The 21,595-nt window shown below is 31.1% G+C and overlaps 1 protein-coding gene across 1 annotated transcript in view; it reads left to right on the top strand.

Annotated features, from left to right (window-relative positions):
- Window positions 1–21,595, top strand: part of LOC129219293 (unconventional myosin-VI-like) — a 92,028-nt gene that overhangs the window by 10,531 nt on the left and 59,902 nt on the right. Inside the window, exons 5-10 of the mRNA XM_054853632.1 lie at window positions 3,850–3,979; window positions 10,966–11,109; window positions 14,859–14,977; window positions 15,071–15,235; window positions 16,014–16,179; window positions 16,308–16,551. Coding sequence (XP_054709607.1) covers window positions 3,850–3,979; window positions 10,966–11,109; window positions 14,859–14,977; window positions 15,071–15,235; window positions 16,014–16,179; window positions 16,308–16,551 — 968 coding nt within the window. The remainder of the gene's footprint in view (window positions 1–3,849; window positions 3,980–10,965; window positions 11,110–14,858; window positions 14,978–15,070; window positions 15,236–16,013; window positions 16,180–16,307; window positions 16,552–21,595) is intronic.

The raw sequence follows: 21,595 nt of genomic DNA, 5'->3' as shown, positions 1-21,595 counted from the left end.
CCGGTATTCAGCATAAAGATATTCGATCCAATTATCAACATAAAAGTCGAAATAAAATAAAACAAGTTCGTATCCGAAGAAATCAATCTAAAATCCATTCATATCACCCGTTTCTCATTTGCAAAAAAAAAAAAAAAAAAAATCCACATCTGCGATCCAATCAAATGGTTTGTCATAGTTGTATTATACATTTACACAGTTAAGCGGTTTCAAGAGGGGCAAAATGTTCATCGAAGGCTATACTTTTTTATATTTACTTGTCATTTTAGTTTTGCTGCGTTGCGAATCTATAGGCTTTTGGTGTGGTTTTTTTCAATATTCTTCACTTTTATTATAATTATTCTACACACACACATATATATATACACACACACACAAATATATATATATATATATATATATATATATATATATATATATATATATATATATATATATATACAGTAAAATCCCTCTAATATGGACACTATCGGGACAATTTTTTTTGTCCGCAGTAGAGAGGTGTCCACAGAACAGGGGTTTAATAATGTTATTTGCATTGGAACTGGAGAATTAAAAATTGTCCGCATAAGAGGGGTGTCCGCCTTTGAGGGGTGTCCGTTAGGAGGGGTTTCACTGTATATATATATATATATATATATATATATATATATATATATAATTCTTAGAACTTAAAATAAAATATTCTACATTTAGACAGCACAAATGCAGCTAAAGTGTTAAATGTATATTATATATATCTCATTTAAAGTCTCACTCGTAAGTGGCACACTAGCAAGTGTATGAAACAAAAACAACAAGAAACATATAAGAATAATAAAAGTATAAATTGAAAAACTATGCGAAGTTGAACAATATGAACTTTAGAGTTTTAGAATGGGCAGTAACTGCTACGTAATCAAAGAGCTGGAGCAGTTGGCATATTATATTAATTTGCAGGTTTCTATAGAAACCTGTGGTGGCACACTAAGTGGCACACTAGCAAGTGTATACACTTGCTAGTGTGCCACTTACGAGTGAGACTTTAAATGATATATATATATATATGCAGTCAAACCTCGTTATCGTGACACCTTTGGGACTGTTAACAAAGTGTCGTCATAGCCAGAGTGATGTTATAACTGGAATAGTTTAAAAAATTCATCATTAAACATTAGTTAACCATAAAAGTAGATTTAATGAAGAAATAAATGCTGTTTATTTTTTTAAATTAGATTTAACTAATGTGAATTTGAATTATTGGTGAATATAGCAAAAATTATTCAGAAAAAAAAAACTTCACTCATTATAAATTTTTTTTTTCAATTCTACAATATTTTCCGATAAAATACTTGATAAATTTTTAAATAACATTTGTCACACTCCTTCTTCCACGAAATTACCAGCAAGAAAGAAACCAATTCAAAAATCTCTTCACTTTTGTCCACAATTTGATTAGATTTTGACGGCTAAGTCCCACCTTTTGAAAGTGAAAAAACCCTTTCTAATCCTTTTATCCTCTTTAAGAGTTGTGTGTCCCTTTTCAATCTAATGAGGAGCCCCTTATCTCTTTTTCTCTCATGGGAGAAGCTTGTTGTGACCACCTACAGCTTAATGTAGCTATGATCTTTCTCTTCTCTAGCTGTTTTCCTGGTCCAGTATTGCAATCCACCTGCTTTTAACTCCTTTCTATTGTCCCTCTTGTCAAAGTCTGAAACCTGTACCTTTCAGAACTTATCGACTCGCCCCCCCCCCCCCCCCCACCATTCTCGAGGTGTCTTACCTGGTCAAATCTCTTGTCAGAGTCCGAAGTTCCTACAACAAACATTTCCAGATGTCTTCATTATTTTACTGAACATTTTTCAATTGCAAAGAAATATTTGATTCAGTCTGAGAAGCTTAAACGTCATCGTAAATGAAGTTGCACGAAAAAAACTGTCGTAAAATCTGGAGTTACTTAACATTAAAATTATATGGCATAAGTTAGGAACTTTGAAAAAGTGACGTGACATCTGGAGTGTCAAGAAATCCTGGTGTCGTGATAATGAGGTTTGACTGTATATATGTTCAGTTGTAAAACAGCTTTAGAAAGCACATTTTAGATCTGTGTAAACACAATCAACATCATCACATTTGAAAGTGCCACCATCTAAATATATGGTCTCTTCCATTTTCTCATACTAAGTGATCCTAATCAACATCCTTAGAACTCGATTTCTTACATTTGTTGAAACTTTTATTCACTAATAGTCTTTGGGAATGTGGTGCTGTGTAGCACTGAAGAATCCAGGTAAAACAAGCTAATGTTTTTTCTCTATTACTTTAACAGAAGCAGTTCCATGCAAAAAAAAAAAAAAAAAAAAGAGTGAGGGAGAGTTATAAAGATCTCCGTCAAAAGTGGCAGAAATTAATTTAGTTTTTATTCAGTCACAAAACTAAAGCATAAGATCTTTTTGTAATTTTGTGCAATGTCTTTTTTAGTAAATTACTAACAGTACTGCACAGATATTATCCATGGTAATAATAATAATAAGATTGACTTGATGTAAATTAGCAAAAGTTACATTTAACAAAAGCAAAATGTTTTTTACTTAAAAATCAAATAATTATCCAAAATGACAGAAAAGAAATATTAATAGAATTACTACAACATAAGTTAGCTAGATTGAATTAAATTTTTGCAGAATGAAAGTATTACTATATGTAACAATAGTTAAACTAACAACAATAATGTGCTTCAACTTAAAAGATAAATTATTCATGAAATTAAATGAACTTGTACGTAGGAGAGTTGAGACAGAACAACAGAAGTCAACAAAATAAATAGAAATTACATAAAATTAGCAGAACCTTTTTAAAAAACAATATTAATCCACTCTAGCCTTAAAACAACAAAACTTTTAGCAATAAATAAATATAGTGGAGAGTCAAAAATCCTCATCACTTGGGAGAAGTGGTTGAATGGATTTCAGGATTTTGCCAATTTCAGATCACAATGATACTGTAAGTTGTATCTTAAAATTGGAAAAATCACACCAACAATAAAATCTGAAACGCTCATGAGTTACTTCATTATATAATTGAATATTTTATAATCATTTAAAAAATTTTGTTTTTAAAATAATTTCATCTGATGCTTAAACAGTTTTAAATCTAAAAATAACAATTGTTTTTTAACCAACCTCGCGTAATGAGAAAAAAAAAAAAAAAACTAGCAAAGGTGCCATTTTGAAAAGAAATTGGTATTTCTTTTATTTTTAATGGTAAAGACTTTTTTTATGTACTAAAAAAAACAATGATGCTAATTGTTAATAACAGTCCATTCCAACCCCCTCCTCCACCCCCCCCCCCCCCCAACAAAAAACACAGAAATAAATTTTCATACTTTAGCAGAATTTAAGCTATAAGTTCTAAAATTCAAGAACTGTATGTAACATTTTAAAAAACCCTCAAGTTTCTTAACCTGTTTCCTTCTGGAATCATGCAGAACAGGAGGCTCTGCTAAAATAAAAATAAAAAAAAAAAAAACAAAATTGTAAGGTTTATTATCAATATACGGGAGATTCTCTCCAAATAGGCCAAATCAGAGTTAAGAATTTTTTTTTTATCAACTTGGTTTGAAAACACTCGATTTATTTTTTTTATGAGTTGATTTGAGCTCATAAATTATTTAATCAAATGTTTTACTCTGCAGCTTTTTATTAAATGTTAATCAACGTAAACATTTATACTTGTCACTTGAAATTATTTCAATAAAATCTTATAATATTGGTTTCATTCATTTTGATGCATAGATTTATAATTTATTCTGCTCACTGATTTTTATAAATCAATAATGATGAATTGTTTGATGCTTTGTTTTAATTGCAGACTTATGTTGCTAACATTTTGATTGCTGTTAACCCTTACTTTGAAATAAAGAATTTGTATTCATCAGAGACAATTTCTAAGTATCAAGGAAAGTCGCTTGGTGTCCTTTCTCCTCACATATTTGCCATAGGTATTGTGCGATTTCCATTATTTTGATTTATATATTTGTGTGCTGAAAATTGTTAGTCAAATATGCTTGACTACACTGCCGTGAGCAGGTAAACGGTAGTAACTGCAGAAATGAGTTTTCGAGATATTTAAAGAAATGTGTGTTGGATTCAATACTCACAATAGGAAAATGTTGGAATTAGATATTTTTTCGCGCCTTTTTTTCAGCGGAAACCAAATAACCAAGCTTGTACAACAAAGCTATAGTCTGTTCCAATCTAACTTGGCCCTGAAGGGAAAGCTGGGCCATCCGAATTGCTACTGTTGTCAAGGAAACGAAGTTACTCTGAGTAGAGTGCGTGCCAGTCAGCGGCATGACTTGCCGAATTTGGGGAGGGAAACAAAGTAACTTAAAATATCAAGAACAAAACAACTATCCTTGAATTTTTCCAAGAAATTAAATTTGTCTCAAATATATTTCATCATATTTTTATCACAAATGCAAGGCTATGAATGTTATTTCATTTTACAATGGCAGAGAGCTACCGGTCACCAAAGTAATTAACAAATAATTTTGAATAATTAGAAAATTAGCAGGAAAACTAATTAATAGTAATAATTAAAAGCAGAGAACATGTTCTGACTGACGCACACTCTGTCTCTGGGGATTTCTTCTTTCGCTGATAAAAAGCATGTGCCCACCGTCAAAATACTGACCATCCAGTATATATATCATATATTTCAAAAAAAAAATAAGACAACAGAAGTTGATATAAGTAAGGAGAACGTTAGTACAATAGCTGCGAACATTTGCCATAATAATAATGGGTACCAAAGGCAGCGAAAAGAACCGTGCTCTTTCAGATGTATAACAAATGAAAAACAATCAGGCTCGTTCTCCAAAGCTCAGCTTCGTTTTTCTACTGCAGATTAAAGTTCATCAACAAGCCTTTAGCAAAAAAAAAATGTGAAATTTCAATCCTTGCCTGCATTTTTATTAATTTGTTAAGAAGTGGATCTTTTACCCTGCTTCTGACACGGAAAGCTTAACTTTGTTGCTCCCCCACATCCTTTACCTCTGTTTTGAATAACTTCTCTTTAATTTTTCACATGTGCTCGATTTGCTCTCTGGAGCTGAGAAATGCATCCTAAGTTCGTTTAAATCTTTGCAACAAAAAAGGAACTCTTAATATTTATAGATGTGCCAACCATTACTTCGGAATTTGGAAAAGCTGCCATTGTGTTGTTTTATACATATATGTATAAATCAAAGAAGTACCTTTGTGCAGAAAAGTAAAAGAAAATGTAACAATGTCAAATCATACTAATTTAGAGAACTATAAACACCTGTTTTGAGGTTTCAAGGAGCCCCTTTTTCATTGAATAAAAAAAAAGATTGTGGTCACTTTTCTGCATTAAAGATGGGTGTTCTTTGAAACCCTGAAAGACGTGGCTGCAATTCTCGGCAAATTTGTGACTCAATGTTAATCTATTATCTAAAACAATGTACTTCAACCCTGTATAGGCATTTTCCTTTTATACACTCTAGTAATAACTGTAAAGATCAAAAGATCAAACAAAAAATTTAGAAATTTCATGGAAACAATTAGCTATTACTGCATTTCGGAGCTTAGAGAAGATATTAATCTTGAGTTTTTGAAAAACGATTTGATTTTAAGCTCAACTTATTTATGAAAAAAGTTAAAGATAATCAAAAACACATTGAGGTTTGTGCAAATAGAAAAGTTATGGCGTTCAATTTTGCGTGACCATGAAAGTAAATGATGAACCCCAAAACTCAATTTATTAAAAATTATTTTACTTACCTTAGCATAGTTAAGTAGCCTACTTTATATGTATATTTTGGGAGTGAGTAAATTTACTTTCTATAAAAATTTAATTTAAGGCTGGGTTTCTAAACCTGTGGGGGGGATGAAAGAATTTCGTATTTCGAAGGAGATGTGTATGTTTTAAAAATCAAAATGAAAAATAAAAATTCTTTATCCAGCAGTTCATTGATGTAAATTTGTAATATATATGTATCTGTACATATGTGAGAGCATTATTTTTTTCCCTCCATAAACTTTTCAAATGATCCCAAAAAAATAAAAAAAAAACGACTTTTGCGGTAGAAAGGATTTGCGATGTACCCTTTCACACAACAAGTATTTGTTACATTCAAACAAAATTTGGGTTTCCCCTTCATTTTTTCACAATAGTTTACTTGAAGTTCAGGCTTATTATATAAAAAACAAAAGCTATTTAAAACTACCAAGTAATAAATCTCAAATTCAAAGCCAAAAAAAAAAAAAAAAAATCCGGATATATTTATAATTGCATCATGTAAGTAATTGAAAACTAATATTTTCATTTCATTTTTTATTTCTTACTCACGAAAATTGTTTTTAAAAATATATTCAGTTGCTTTTAAATAACGATGGAAAGCAAAAATAAAACAACAGACCAGGCAGAAATGCTTTGACTACAATGTGGAGATGCTCATTTAAGAGTCATAATGACAATCAGATGATTTCCTCGGGCTATACGAAGTGGGGAGAAGCGAGTTCTGGAGGTTTGCTGGTCCACAGGAAGCACGGCAAGGTTAACCTCTAAAACTTAAGTCTTCGCCTAGACAGAAGTTGATTTATGGGGCTTTGATTTTCCTTTTGTAATCAAATACTTACAAATTAAAAAAATTAAACACATAACAACTTCAACTATATGTCTCAACCGCACACATTCTCTATTTTTTTTCACATCATTTCTTAATTTACGCCCTTTTAAACCTCTAAAATTATGAGAACTACTTCTCAACGCAGAGTAGCACATCTCGTACCTTTCCCTTCAGTGCCAAGTTAGATTGAAACAGACTATAACGTACAACAAATGAAAAAAACGCAAAAAAAAAATTTGCAGCTACTGCCCTTTACCTGCTCATGGCAGTACAGTTATGTAACTCCGCACTTGTAAAATTGTTTCTCTCACTGATCTCCCAATCATGCAGCGGAAAACAATATCCTTATTCTCCCCCCCCCCCATTTTCCCATTTTCAGCTGCATTTGATGATTGCTACTTTTGAGGAAAACTATGAAACAAAATAATAACCTTCTCCATATAACTTCTCTTGTGCAGTCATTTTTTAAACACTGCTACCCCTGCATAGATAGCAGCAATTAATAGCCAAATAACCATATTTTCTCGCGTATAAAGTCAAGAAATTTTGTCCAAAAAAGGAGGTTGAAGTAAGGGAAATAGTTGACTTATATGCGTGTCAAAATTGCTGAATTTTTTGTTCTGATCAACAAGTACGGAGAAACTACCTGAAATGCCGACGTGCAATTACAAGTAGTTACTGCTAAGTTGATCGTGTGAAAAAATAAACTTATTCAAAAATAATTACGAAACAAAACTAAATAATGTAGGTAAATGAAGATATTTTTATTCCTCTTTATTAAGGATGAAATCAACAATTAATAAAAATTGTAAAACATATCAAAATTTTTCTTCAACAATCATGCCATCTGTTATTTCAAATAAAGTGCTATACTTTTTGTCTTGAGAGTGACAACATTCTTGCTTAATTTTATCTTTGTAAGCCACATGCACACTTTCTACCTCTTGTTTTCTGAGATGTGTGACTGCTCAAAGCATAAGCAAAAATCATGCAATGCAGACTTAAAGTAAGGCCGGATACAAGGGAGGGGTGATGAGGGCAATTGCCCCTTCCTTGAGGGATCCTATATTGGCAACTTTTTCAAAGTGAAGTCCTAAAACGCAAGTGTAGGCCATCTTTGATATGATGTTAAAGAAAGGAATGAGATTCTAATCTCCCTCCCAGAGACTTTTCAAAATTTAAGTTTCTGAAAGGCAATTTCAGACAGTCTTTGGTGATGTTAAGAGAAGATATCTGGAGGCCTTTCCTTAGATATTTTGGCAAAATTTAAGATTTAAAGATGCAACTGCAGACATATCTGGTAGAGTTAAAGGAAGGAATGAGTAATGTGACTTTCTTCCCATAGTTTTTCAAAATTAAAACTCTTAAAGTGTGAAGTTCAAATTGAACGCATAAATGTTATTTTTTCCCTTTGTTTCAATAAAAAATTATTTTGTACATCTTTATTTCTAATTTCAACCATCATTTCAGTTTGTTAAAATTCATTTTCAGTAATGACATAATATTTATGATTTTTTAATTAATACTATTACACTCATGTCCAAAATCAAGGTAAATGCCTTGCTTATATCGCAACAGTGAGCTATCTTAACCCAGGAATAACAGCAAGATATCCTACTCTTGCCTTGAGGCGACGATATAATGAAACCTATTACAAAAATTTTATTTTTTAACAATTAGAAAATGGCAAGAGATACAAATTTTAAATCATTGTGATTTTCCCGATCACCTGCCAACAAAGAAATCACAACCAAATGTGTAAAAAGTTTAGACTTGTTCTTAAAATGGGCTTAAAAAGGTTACAGTTACGATTCTTGCTTGGCTTGGTGGTTCAAAATGAAAATTATATGAGCACCCAAATTACGTTAATAATAATAATAAATATATTTATTAATATATTTATTATTATTGTTAATTTAATTTGGGTGTCCATATAATTTTAATTTTGAACCACCAAGCCAAAAATAAATAAATTGTTCTCAAAAAAAAGTCTTTGAACTAGTAAATTTTCACTATGAAAATTGTGAAAGAATGCTAATTCAGTTTTATTTAAAGTCTTCAATATTTACAGTTCTACAAAGAAAAAAAGGAAAAATACTTTGCTAGTTTAGATTTTTTTAAAGCTTGCTCAAATTCTCTTTATTTTTCTCTCTTGGCTGATCTTGAGGCAAAATAAGTAAAATTTTAAGTTTAATTTTCATTGTTTATTTAATCACCCTGATTATGACTCTTGTAAAATGATAAAAAAAAGTCAACTTAAAACAGAAATAGTGCCTGTTTAAATAAGTTTGCACCTGTACACTAAATTTTGTCTGAAACCTTGCCTTACTTCTTGAGATAATAGCAGTCATAGTAAACGAGTGAGAATATTTGTTTGCACCATTTCTCTGAGAGGATTATGGCAAAAAAAATCAGCACCTTGTGTTTTACGAAGTCTGCAGACCAAATTTCGTCTAAATCCTTGCATTACTTCTCAAGACATGACAGTCACAAATAATCAGAAAAAAAAGTTCGACTGCTCCGCCCACCTGAAGCTATTGACACCAAAATCGAATTATCATCTGTACCCTCTGAGATCTACCCTTTTTCTAAATCCGTCAATCACTTCTTGAGAAATAGAAGTGCAGCATGACATAGAAAATGTAGCCCTCTACCCTTTTGGAGAAATTGGCACTAAAAACTACTCAGCACCAAATCACATGTGGTTCCATGGGTGTACCAAATGTCATTTGAACTCATATTGAACTTGGTTTTGAAATAGAGTGGTAACAAAAATAGTAATTTGTAATATGCAAACTATACATGTAATATATGTAATATAAAATATATGTAATATGTGTATATATAGGTAATATGTGTATATATGTAATGTGTATGTGTATATATGTAATGTGTATGTATATATATGTAATATGTAAACTTATATTAAGAACTGAGCATATATATTTATATCTGTGTCAAAGATGAGGTGCCAGCCGAAAGCGGCTAGTATTTAGTGAAAAATTGTCTTTTATTAAGCAGAATTGAGTGTTTGTATTTCAATTTTGTCTGGATATTGGCCCTATCCAGATTCTAGCTTGTCGAGATTTTGAACATGTTGGGGTTCTGGCTAGTCGTGATTTTGACCATGTCAGGATTCTGACTTTTCGGGATTTCGACCCTGTCGTGATTTTGACCATGTCGGGATTTTGAACATTTCAGGATTTTGACACTGTCGGGATTTTGACTTTTCGGGATTTCGACCCTGTCGTGATTTTGACCCTGTCAAGATTCTGGCTTTTCGGGATTCTGACCTTGTCAGGATTTTGACCTTGTCGGGATTCTAGATGGTCGGGGATTTCGGCCCTGTCGGAATACTGTCTGTCGGGATTCTGGCTTGTTGGGGTTTGTGCTGTTGGGATTTCGACCCAGACCCATTTCATGTATACCACTTACACATTGAAATTAAGTATTTTACATCATAACAAAATTTGAAATATTATCTTCCAAAGTGCTTAACAGTCCTCAAAAAGTGAAGATAACTATTTCTTTATATTTTTAATGCATTTTAAGTCATTTTTCACATGGGTCAAAGTCGATCGCTGAAACTATTTGCAAAAACGACTACTTTACTTTACCACGCAAATAAAATTAGTTTAGATTTGCTCTGGCTTTAATCATATATTAAATCTAAAAAAATTTGTATCGTTCCCATTACTTTAAAGGAAAATGTTGTAAGTTTTTCCTGCTGTTGAAGTAAATGTTTTGTTGGTCTTAAAAGAAATTTATTAAATCATCCATACTGTTTGAAAGAGATGAAATAACTATATTTAGAAATTTAATTATGAAAACATTTAGATCTTAATTTTATTTCTCATTGCTCTAAATGCTGTTTGAGATTTTTTAAGTTGCTTGTCGCTTCTTTAGTTGTCATACCTTTAAAATGCATTCAAAATGTTTTAGGTCAACTCTGAATTTTAAGGTTTTTGCCTAGTACATAATGAAAGTACGTTGAATTCTATTTTTCAATGTCAAAACTTTGTCATGTGCGAAAATTTTTTATAGCTTTGAATACCTGCAAAAGAAAACTACTGATTCATAACTTTTTGCATTGAATAGTGGATTACTTATCTTTACTAATGAATAAATTTTGTGGTGCTTTTTTTCATTAATGTTACTTGTTCAATTATTTTTGTTTGTTTTATGTGTTTTGCTTTCAATATATGTAAAAATGACAATTATGTTCATGATTTTAAAAGATTGCTTGAAAATGAATATTTTTGTCTTTCTGAAGTTTTTAGACATAAAATGCATTTATACACTGCTATTGAATGATCACATTTCTTTTTATTTAGGAGACAAAGCATTTCGTGATATGCGTGCCCTAAAATCGAGTCAATCTATCATTGTTAGTGGTGAGTCTGGAGCTGGGAAAACTGAGTCAACAAAATATATCCTGAGATATTTATGTGAATCTTGGGGTTGTCAAGCAGGGTCCTATTGAGCAGCGAATACTTGTTTGGTAATAATACATATTTTGTTATTGTTTATTTAGTTTTCTGCCGTGCTTCAAGTTGATTTTAATTGTGACAAATCTACCAGTTATCTTCTATAGATTAACAAAAGATTAGATTTACTCTCTTGTTTACCAAATTAAAACTGTTAAAGCAGTTATAAACTGCTGTTTGAAATATTTTTCAAATCAAGCAGCTTCTACAAATGTGGCATTCTCCACTTGGTGAACCAAGGAGGAAAATGCTTGTGTAAGTTTTGGTGATTTGGTTTCTCTTAAAAAAACTGCTATTTCATGCTGTGGTGCCTGTTCCATTTTTACTTGATCTACTTTTATAGTGTCAAATGCAATGATTGAAAATTATTTCAATTTTTGATTGCTGTAATGTATGCAATCAAACTTATTTAAGGAGTTTTCCCATAATCCTATAAAGTTTCTTACAACAGAATAGTGCTTTCTTTGATAGATATAACCTTCCTTTTTATTTTATTATCCAAAAGTTTATATACTTTGTCCAAGAGAAAATCTTAAACTACACCGTTGGATGAAGTCAGATAAGTAAAAGTTAAATTCTTAAAAAGCAAACTTACGGGCTTGGAACATTAATAAAACTGAAGTTGTTTGTCATAAAATTACATACATGTGCTCTGAAAGTTCACTGGAGGTATGCAATAAAAAACTATTTTTTCTTGCATATGTCTTAACTTTCTTGTATTGTGGAAAGGATGTGGAACTTTGTAGCTCCACTTTAAACATCAAACGTTAGTTAAACTTTTTTATTGCCTCTATTAGTCCAGTCAAATTAGGTCATGACCCGAACATTCAAAAAAAAAAAAAAAAAGTACACCTATACCAAGCTATTCAGTATCATAAGGAGATAACGTACCAAAAAGTCCCAAGAGTTTGAGCTTCGGATTTGGGAGTTAAGGGGGGACAAAAAAAAAGGGGTCAAAATGCAGATTATTGCTTTATTTCAAATGTATCTGCAACACTATTCCTTTTCATGAAAGAATTTTATGATATACATTGTACAAGCGCAAAAGTTTCACTGCGACTATTTTATTGTTTTCAAAATGACATTTTTGAGTGCATTCCCTTCCCCCCTTTTCTCCCCCCCCCCCCAGTTAATGAAATGACGAACCTAATCAGGTCAAAACAAGTTTTTGTCATGTTTCTGCTTCATTTCAATTCTACCAAATATTTCATCAGATAAAATTGAATGAAGGGAAGTTCTTTAAAACATGATCCAGATTTAGGTGTCATGTGCTTTTTTAACTTTGTCCTGTTTCTCAGTATGTTTTACTGTAATTTGAGCGATTTGTTCAAAAGTGTTTAGTTTTGATAACTTAAATACTTTACTTCCTTATTATTCAGTCTTTGAAATTTCATAAAAGGTTTTGATTTCCTGGTTATTATTTATTAAATGATTAAACCCTTTATTGGATAGCTTCATAAGATGCTGGATTTTTTATGAATGATGTTTAACTTCTTAGTTAGAATTTCATAATTTCAATAATGGGGATTTTATGCTTATGACAAAAACACATTAAGTGTATTACTTTTTTTTTAATCACATTTTATATTTTCTGTTATTTTGGCTCATTTTTCTTTTTCTATGATTAGAGTCATAAATTTGGCACAAAATTTGTCAGGATCACAGAAGTACCTCAATGTCACTTTTTTAACAATTTTAATTTTGTTCTTCAATTTCATTTGTAAACAAAATTTCACAGAAATTCCTTAATTTGGAGACAAAAAAGTCGACATTTTAAAAAATTTTTATCAACTCAAATGCTACCAAAGTTTTTCCTCATTCAAGAACCATATTTTAAACACTATCAAAAACCCGAACCACCTGTGAATTGGAATTTTTCTTTTACTCTTTAAGTAAAAAAGCTGCTATTCTAAGTACTGACTCAAATATAGTTTCTAAAATAGAGTAGAAAGAAAACCATATCGCAATCTTGGCAAATTTCAAGGAAGATTCAATAATTATTATTTCAGTAATGCCAACAGAAGATGTACAAAATTCCTCTAAGTAATCTCGAAAGTCTTTTAAGAAATATTCCAATTAAAAACATTACAGTTATGGGGGATTTCAATAGTAAAAGCCACTCCTGGGGATATGCTGGTGAAGATCCAAGAGGAAGAAGAGTAATTAATTTTTATCGAGTGGGAAATCTGAAAAACGAAGAGAAAACACAAGATATTTTCGATGATTTTTATATCGATGACTGTAGAAAAAGTAAAATAACTTATTGGGTGGGAAAACTTCTTAGCAGATTTCACTGTAAGGGAAGGTCGTGTACCCTGGGGAGTTTTTTTAGTGTTAATTTTTAGCATGTTAACGCATTATAAAACAAATGGTTTTTTATTCTACGGGTTCTCCACTTGTTAGCTTTCTCTTTATTTTTGGAATTTTGAAAAATTTTTGTTAGGTGATTTTTGGTTAATTGTTTTCAAAATGATTTTTCTGCCCAAGGTACAATCAAGGGTTGTATCTTGGGCACCCTTGATTGTACCTTGGGCAACAAGCTAGTCAATCACTTTTTGTGATTTTATCTCATATTGCAGCTAATAAAAAGTGATCCCATCAAAAGTAATGTTAAATTGGATCTCACCTCCTCTGTGGACCAGAGGTTGGTGTAATACTTTTATAACATCTTCAACTCTCACTGTACAAACGTCTCCAATCGAATGTCATATCAAAACATATTTTTTTCTTTCATAAGAATTTCATGGTATTTCGGTCGTTTCGGCTAGCTTCATGCACCTGACCCGAGTAAAATTTGGGTACGTTTGCCATCGGAGAAAGATACTAGAACCATTTGCCAATACTTTCTGCTGGATTATAGTAAAACTCCACTCCCCCTCGATCCATTCATCCTGAGTCTGTGTTTCCTGATCTTCTGCTATCAATTTTGTAAGATAGTTTTCCATCTGGCCATCATCTTGTTCGCTAGACAAACTCCACTTATTTTCTTCTTCTGAACTTTCTTCTTCAATCTTTTTCTTTGATCTCTTCTTGTCACATTTAAGCTTTTTTTCCTCTAATTGGTCTTTTTATTTCGTTTTCAAACTGCATTTTCTGGCTTGTGAAGCTTTCATCAAATCATTTTTTCGAGTGCATCAGTAAGGATTTTTGAAATCCCCCATCTTCCTTGTCTCTTTTCCCACTTGTTTCCTTATTGTACCTTGAGCATCCACCTACCCACCTGTTTTGGATGCCCAAGGTACAAGCAAAATGTATGACCAAGGTACACAAAGTGACTTTCAAAATATTTTTGAAAAAAACAGCAAAATGTTGTAAACAAAACAGAAAATCCAATAGCACATCGTGAAGCGCACATTTCAAAGTATCTAAATAATCTAGCACTGAATTTTAAAACAAATTACACCTCACCAAAAACACAGGTGATTGGGCAAGAAAAAAATGACTTCCTACCACTTGTTTCTTATATTACTACACAAAACTGAAATGGCAACTGATGAAGTGAACAAAATACAGGAACAGTGTTGCCACAAAATGCGTGTCAATTTCCCACATTCACACGAATATCCCTTCCCGAATGACAGAGATAGCAGGGGGTGCCCAAGGTACATGCATGCCCGAGCTACACGACCTTCCCCTACACGCACACATACACATATAAATGTAGATAGTATGTGTGCAATATCTATTTTCTAGCAAGCTTAATTTGTATAGCTGTTATTGAGTGCAAAATATTATTTTAATGAAATATATTTTTCTTTCAGCAAATCCTGTGTTAGAAGCATTTGGTAATGCAAAAACGATGCGGAATAATAACAGTAGCCGATTTGGAAAATTTATTGAAATCCATTTTAGCAACAAAGTAAGTTTTTATGTGTGATTTTTATTACATGATATAATTCACTTAGGATTTTTGGAAGTTTTATATTTATTCATCTTATTTTTATTATACCAGTTTTCAGTTGTTGGTGGTTTCATTAGTCATTATTTACTGGAAAAAAGTCGAATTTGTTCTCAAAGTAGAGGGGAGAGAAATTATCATATATTTTACCAGCTTTGCGCAGGTGCTCCTTCTGAGCTGAAAAGAAAACTGAAGCTTTCTAGTCCTGATCATTTTCAAGTAAGTTTTAATATTTTTCACAAGAACCATATAGCATAAACTTGGTTAATGTCAAGTTTGAAGAATATCTGTTTAAATCTCTATTATTGCATTTCTTGAAATAATTAAGCGGATTTTTTTACAGTTAGCTACTTTCCTGTCAACGTTAGCTTATTATTAATAAAACAAAGTTTCACTTCGAAAGCTCCTAAATCACTTTTTGATAATTTTATTTCTTGATTATTTGAATATGTAGAACAAAAAAAAAACTATCCTTTGGAATAAGTACATATTTAAGTGACTGAATTTAAGGGTCCATTATTGGAGCATAGAGAAAGTAAAGGTTTATTCATAGTTTTTAGATTAAGCTATACTTGTAACCATTATCGGTATTAATAATGATGCATGAAGGTTCACACTCTGATGGATAAATAATTTTATAACAGAATTCTTGAAAATATTTATAGTAACTTAAGTTTATCATTACTGATACCTTTACCTTAATAATTATTGTCTGTCTTATTCTATATTCAGTTAGATATCAAATTCTCCCCCCCCCCCCCCCCCACCTCCCTAGATTTTTTGAGCAATTGTGAAAATCGTTTTTTCTTCCCATCAAAATCGGTTAAACAATTGCTCTATTCAAAAATTAATGAAAGTCAGCTGTTCAATACTTTATTTACCCATATTTGAAAATTAAAATACTATCTGAATTTGTATTGGAGTTAGCTAAAATTCAATTGAATTCTTGCACTTAAAGTTCACTTGAATTTCCTGTTTGATTTTATTATTTTTGCAGTATCTGAATAAAGGATGCACACAATATTTCACATCTCAAGAAACTGCAAAGATGTTAAGCAACTCATCAATTTCTGCTGATCAGTCAGAAAAAGGCTCATTGTATGATCCTATATTAGATGATGTTAAAAATTTCAAAAGTTTAGATAAATCTTTAAGCAACATGGGTAAGTATTGCACAATTCAAATTTTAGTTTAAATACTCAATTACTCTGTTGAAGATATTTCTTTTTTTTTTTTTTTCATTTCATACCAAAGTTTGACCATGTGTAAGAATTGCAATTTTTCTTTTTAGGACTTAGTGATTCTGAAAGACACGGCATTTATACAGTTGTTGCTGCTGTTTTACATTTGGGAAATGTAAGCTTTGAAGATAATCCTGATGACTGCAAAGGAGGGTGTCGACTTGCTCCTGGTGCTGCTGATGTGCTGCTCATTGTTTCAGATTTACTTGGTGTTGATTCTCAGTACCTTCGACAAAGTTTACTGAGTAGGGTTATGCAAACAAGTAAAGGAGGTGCTAAAGGAACAATTTACATGCAAGTTTTTTTTTTTGTTTTTGTTTTTTTGAGTGTACTTATAATGTTGTATGGTTATATTTTTCCTGCTATATCTTATAATACAAATATTATCAGTTCATGCTTTGATTCCAGCAAGGAACTGTTAGGTGTTTCCTTTAGAAGTTTTTTCTTCTTATCTTGGTCGAAATTAATGCTTTAACATGAAGCCTTGTTTCAGTTGCAAAGGAGCCTTTCTAAAACTATACAGCAAATCAGTCAACAGGCTGTATATTTCCTCAAAATTGCACATCTTTGATCAAGGTTTCAAATATTTATAAATCATAAATGATGCATTAACAGATCTATAATTACTATCTTTCACATTACTCTTAAAAAATAATAATAATATTATTTTGCTAGTTTCCAGTCTGTGACACCTCTCTCAAACTATTAAAAATGTTGAAAAAGTTTGAGATAATGTCCACAAGTTCCTCTGTACACTTTACTATATATTTTGGATAAAATTATCAATTCCCAAAGCATATGTCACTTTATTCCTTTTCATATGAAAGAAAACATTCTTGGGGTTTGACAAAATCTTCATACTACACTGTGTATCAAGTTTGAATCCTCTTTATGTTAACTGTTAAAATGATATTCAGTTTGTACAGTAGAGAACCAATTATCCGGGAAGTTTGGGACCATCGCTATCCCGGATATCTGAATTTCCCGGTTTTCTGGATCGCTAAAAAGCGCTAATGATAAAATGAAGAGAAGGGCAAGAAAAAAGTCGGAACGTAAATGTGCGATTTTTTTTACTGTAGTGTATAAAAAGAATTTGCTTTTATGAACGCGTTTTTTTTTCTTTCTTTTAAAATTATTTGTAAAGATTTTCTGTTTGCAATTACGGTAGTTTTTGATTCTTACTGCTTTTGCATTAAGTTAATATCAATAGAAATTTGATTTGTGAGTTCTTGCAGCCTTATTACAGTCTTGCGTTTAACGATTTCTAAGTTCCACGAACACTATGCGGAAAATTCTCGAATCTGGCTTCCAGCGTTTCCCGCACTTTTGCGACGTCACTTACGCTCTAAACGGCTTTAATTAAAGGCCATTAAATAAAATATTGCATTAGAATACGACAATATTCATTTCTTTAGTTTTCAGTTGGAATTAAACACGAAAATTTCAGACTTACGAGTGTACTTTTTAATTCAAGAAAATATTCCGGAAATTTTGCTCCTCGTAAAGGATGATAATCCTTTGAAGTTCGTTTTCGTAAACATTTTCTCAAGTTATACGTGATTAACATTATATTCATTAAGTTACCGTTCATGTTCTTTTAGGTATTTCAAAAAAAAAAGATCTTAGTTTTCAAAAATTGCCGAAAATGCGTATTTTAAAAAAATGGCGGAAAATTGGGGAAAAAAATTGCCGGTTTTCTGGTTTCCCGGTTTTTTGGTTCCCGGATAAAAGGTTCTGCACTGTATTACCTTTTCGGCATGAGTCATTATTTTTTTTAATGATATAAAGTAACATTATGAGTGGATTTAATTAATCAGGGCTGCGGAGTCAGAAGAAAAATGGCAGACTCCAACTCCGGCTTTATTTATTTTTTATCTTATATTATTTTTTCAATTTCCCCCCTCAGGAGAGGAGGGGAACCTCTAAACAGAGATCAAAATATTAATTCCTTTTCATGAAATTTTCGCGTTGTATTTTATTGTTCGCCTAAGATGTATACAACGTTAGAAATACAATTTGAAAATCAAATTTTCCAATAGATAAGATTTTAAAAGTGAGATTACTTAAAAATCCCATTTTTTAAAAATTGAAAACAATTAATTTGCTCCTCTGTAATGTTTAACAAATAGATGTTGATCAAATCTTGTGCTTTCAAGTTAGAAAACTGTAACTTGAGAGAAAAAAAAAGCTTTTTTGCAAAGTCAAAAAACCTTTCTTGAGAGGGGTAGGTCCGCCCCGGGTGACACTCATCCGATGGTCGACTCTCCAAGTTAATTTCAGAGTTTATGATAAATATAAATAATATAATTCTAAAAAAATCCTCAATGACAATTAAGTTATATATATTTTATTTATAAAATTTAAACGTAAGTAGGGCACTATATTGTGGATAGTGGCCGTGTACATGTATGTCTGGAGCAAATTGTACACAAAATTAGACGGGATACAGCTTTGTACAAATAGCTTTTACTATACCTGTATTTCTTCTTCTCCCAATTTTAAATTTTAATTTTAATTGGCTGCTTTAGAGTTAACCTTAAAATGAAGATTTTAAGATTAACTGTAATTATTGAGGGTTGTTACAAAAAAATCACATACTTATTTTATTTCTTACTTTTTAGTGAGAATCAAACTTATAGTCTTAATATTAAAAAAAAAAGATATATTTTATTGGATTTTTTGGTTTTGTGCTTTCGTGCCAACACTTGTTTGAATTTGCTGAACATCCTCAGAAGTTTCTTCCCAAACTACGGGTACCGACTGGCTCAATGGATACATTCCTTTTACTATTTTATAACTGAGAAAAAAGTAAAAAACATATTACTATTTTTATTTGAAAGTAATTTCTGTAAAGGATAAGCAAGAAAACAGTTTGCTGACAGGTACTATTAGTTAAAGAAATTTTTTTAAAAAGGCTAAATAGCGGGTCAGCAGAAGTAGCTATTACTGAAAGCGAAAGTTGGAAAAATAAAGAAGGCATCTAGTTGCCAGTAGCAGTTATTTTGGAATGAGTAGGTCTTATGCGTAAATCAAGATAAACAACTCTGACTCCTTTACTACAAAATCAGTCCGACTCCGACTCCACAGCCCTGTCGTACCCATAGGTTTTACTGTCAATTTTTTTCCCCCATTTCTTTCGCAGAGGGTGTTTCTCCATTTGGTAACACAGCTCACCTAGTATGAGAAAAACATGTTTATGCACTAAAAAATGAATTTGAATCTTTTACAAAATCATGATTGAATAACTTAAAGAAAATTAAGAAAAATGGCTCACTGTTTTTAGCTCGAATTAGGCATTTTAAAATCCAACAAAAAATCTTATTTTTGAAAATTCGAATGATTTGAATAAGAAATTGAGTCAGCAGAAAAAGCTATCATTGTAGTGCTGATAGCTGTGATCTTTGATAGGAGAACAAAACACTATGTCTAGCAATTTTTGTGGTTTTAAACAGAATTTTTGTTTTTAGACAATTTTGTAAAATGGTGTGCTCTTTTGCGACCACTGGGCTGGACAATTCAAAAACAGTGGAAAAAAGTTATTTATGAAGTCAACAACATCCCAAATATCATCATCATTATAAACTAAGTTCTAGCTTTGTCTACCTGTGGGCCAATCAATTATTACATGTTCTAGCTGCTTTAGTGCAAGCAAAAAATCTTTTAGAAATTCTCAATGTTATCTGATAGCTATTATTTCAATTATCCTTACTGAATTCAGACAAAGTACTTAAAATTTATTCCTATCCTTACAATGCATGATCCTATCAGCATAGTTACCAATCTCCTTAAATAATAAAAATGATCTCTTTAAAAATTTACATGCTTACTGTACCTCTTTAGAGAAGCAAATTTGCCAAATTCTTGTAGTACAGCAAAGTTTAATTTAACAATTTCCTCAATTTAATGATACATTTCACTTCTCCAGATTTAGCGATATCCTTGATTTAACAATATCTTTTTCCAGGCACTTGATAATCGTTTAGTCGGGGTTATACTGTATCTCCTTTCATCATGTAGAAGCTCTTTAAGTGTTCGTAACCATATCAAATAACAACATCAAAAACCATTTATGATTATGTAAAAAGCATACACTAGTTCAGAAGCATACTTTAATATACTTTGTTGTCAAATTTTCAATCAATTCTTTTACTATCCTACTACTACTGGGTCAATGTTTTGAGTTTTAGATATATCTAAAAAGATATCTATTTTAAGAAAATATGGTTTCTTATTCTGGATTTTTATTTCCCTTAAGTTAAATCATATGATTATAAAGTCTAAAATCCGTCTTGTTTTTGAGTTTTCTTTTGACTGGCATCTCTAAAATACATCATAAAATATCTTATACAATGATGTGATCAAATGAGTGCTGATGAAAATTTGAAACATTATTTGATATTTGACTTCATATTTTCTTTTCACCTGGTTTTAATAAGCTGCTGCTCACACACACAAAAGCTTTAGTTTCACCACCCTTATGATTCAGAATTCTACTAGAAGCATAATTTCTGGATTTTCTTGCCTAATTGTACAAAAAGGTTCAGACTTTTGTTGTGAAATTTATTTCTCAGCAATGTTTGATGTTTGTATTGCTTGATCTCTGTCTACAAAATGGAAAAATTTGAACTTTGCTTTGACCAAATGTGGATTATTTCTGGGAAATTCAAATATTGGAACTTAAATTGTCACATTGTTGGTTCTTTAAATTGTCGCATCATATGTTTGGGTTTCTCAATAGCGTATTGCATTTTCTCATAACTATATAATTTTGTGCCAAATCTCTCTTTTTTTATGTTTCTTAATTAAGTTGTAAAATTACTTTAGAAGACCTATGTAAAGCAATTGACCACATTTTCCCTTGAATTTACTTATGCGCAACTAGAAAGTAGAACTTGTTAAGAAAAGTATTATTAGGTAAGGCTTTTAAAATGCTATACATAAGTGCTGTAAAAAACATTCTTTCAAAGGAAATGATAGACAATATTTTTTTCATAAGTTATTGGGAAAGAAGTAATTACCTCTTTTAAAATAAAACACTTTATTTCAACTTTAATTTATATAAAGCTTACAGTACATAATATTTTTTTTTTCTTTGTGTTTCTGTTCATGTTATGCATTAGTGTTATGTTATGCTTTTTATTCTTTACTAATTCAATGAAGTTAACGTTTCCATCTTAGATTGTTTATTTTCCATTTCAGTTTTTAAATTAGATTTTTAAAAAATATGATTAAACATTTGGGTGCATGTTTCATTTTTATTTACATTTGCATGATTATTGCAAAAATATTTTTGTATAATCTTAATTGTTTTTATATTTTATGTTTTTCTGCACCATGA

The sequence above is a fragment of the Uloborus diversus genome, chromosome 3 (assembly GCF_026930045.1).
Source record: "Uloborus diversus isolate 005 chromosome 3, Udiv.v.3.1, whole genome shotgun sequence".
Taxonomy (NCBI): domain Eukaryota; kingdom Metazoa; phylum Arthropoda; class Arachnida; order Araneae; family Uloboridae; genus Uloborus; species Uloborus diversus.
The sequence above is the reverse complement of the archived record's forward strand: the minus strand, read 5'-3'. Positions and strand labels throughout refer to the sequence as shown.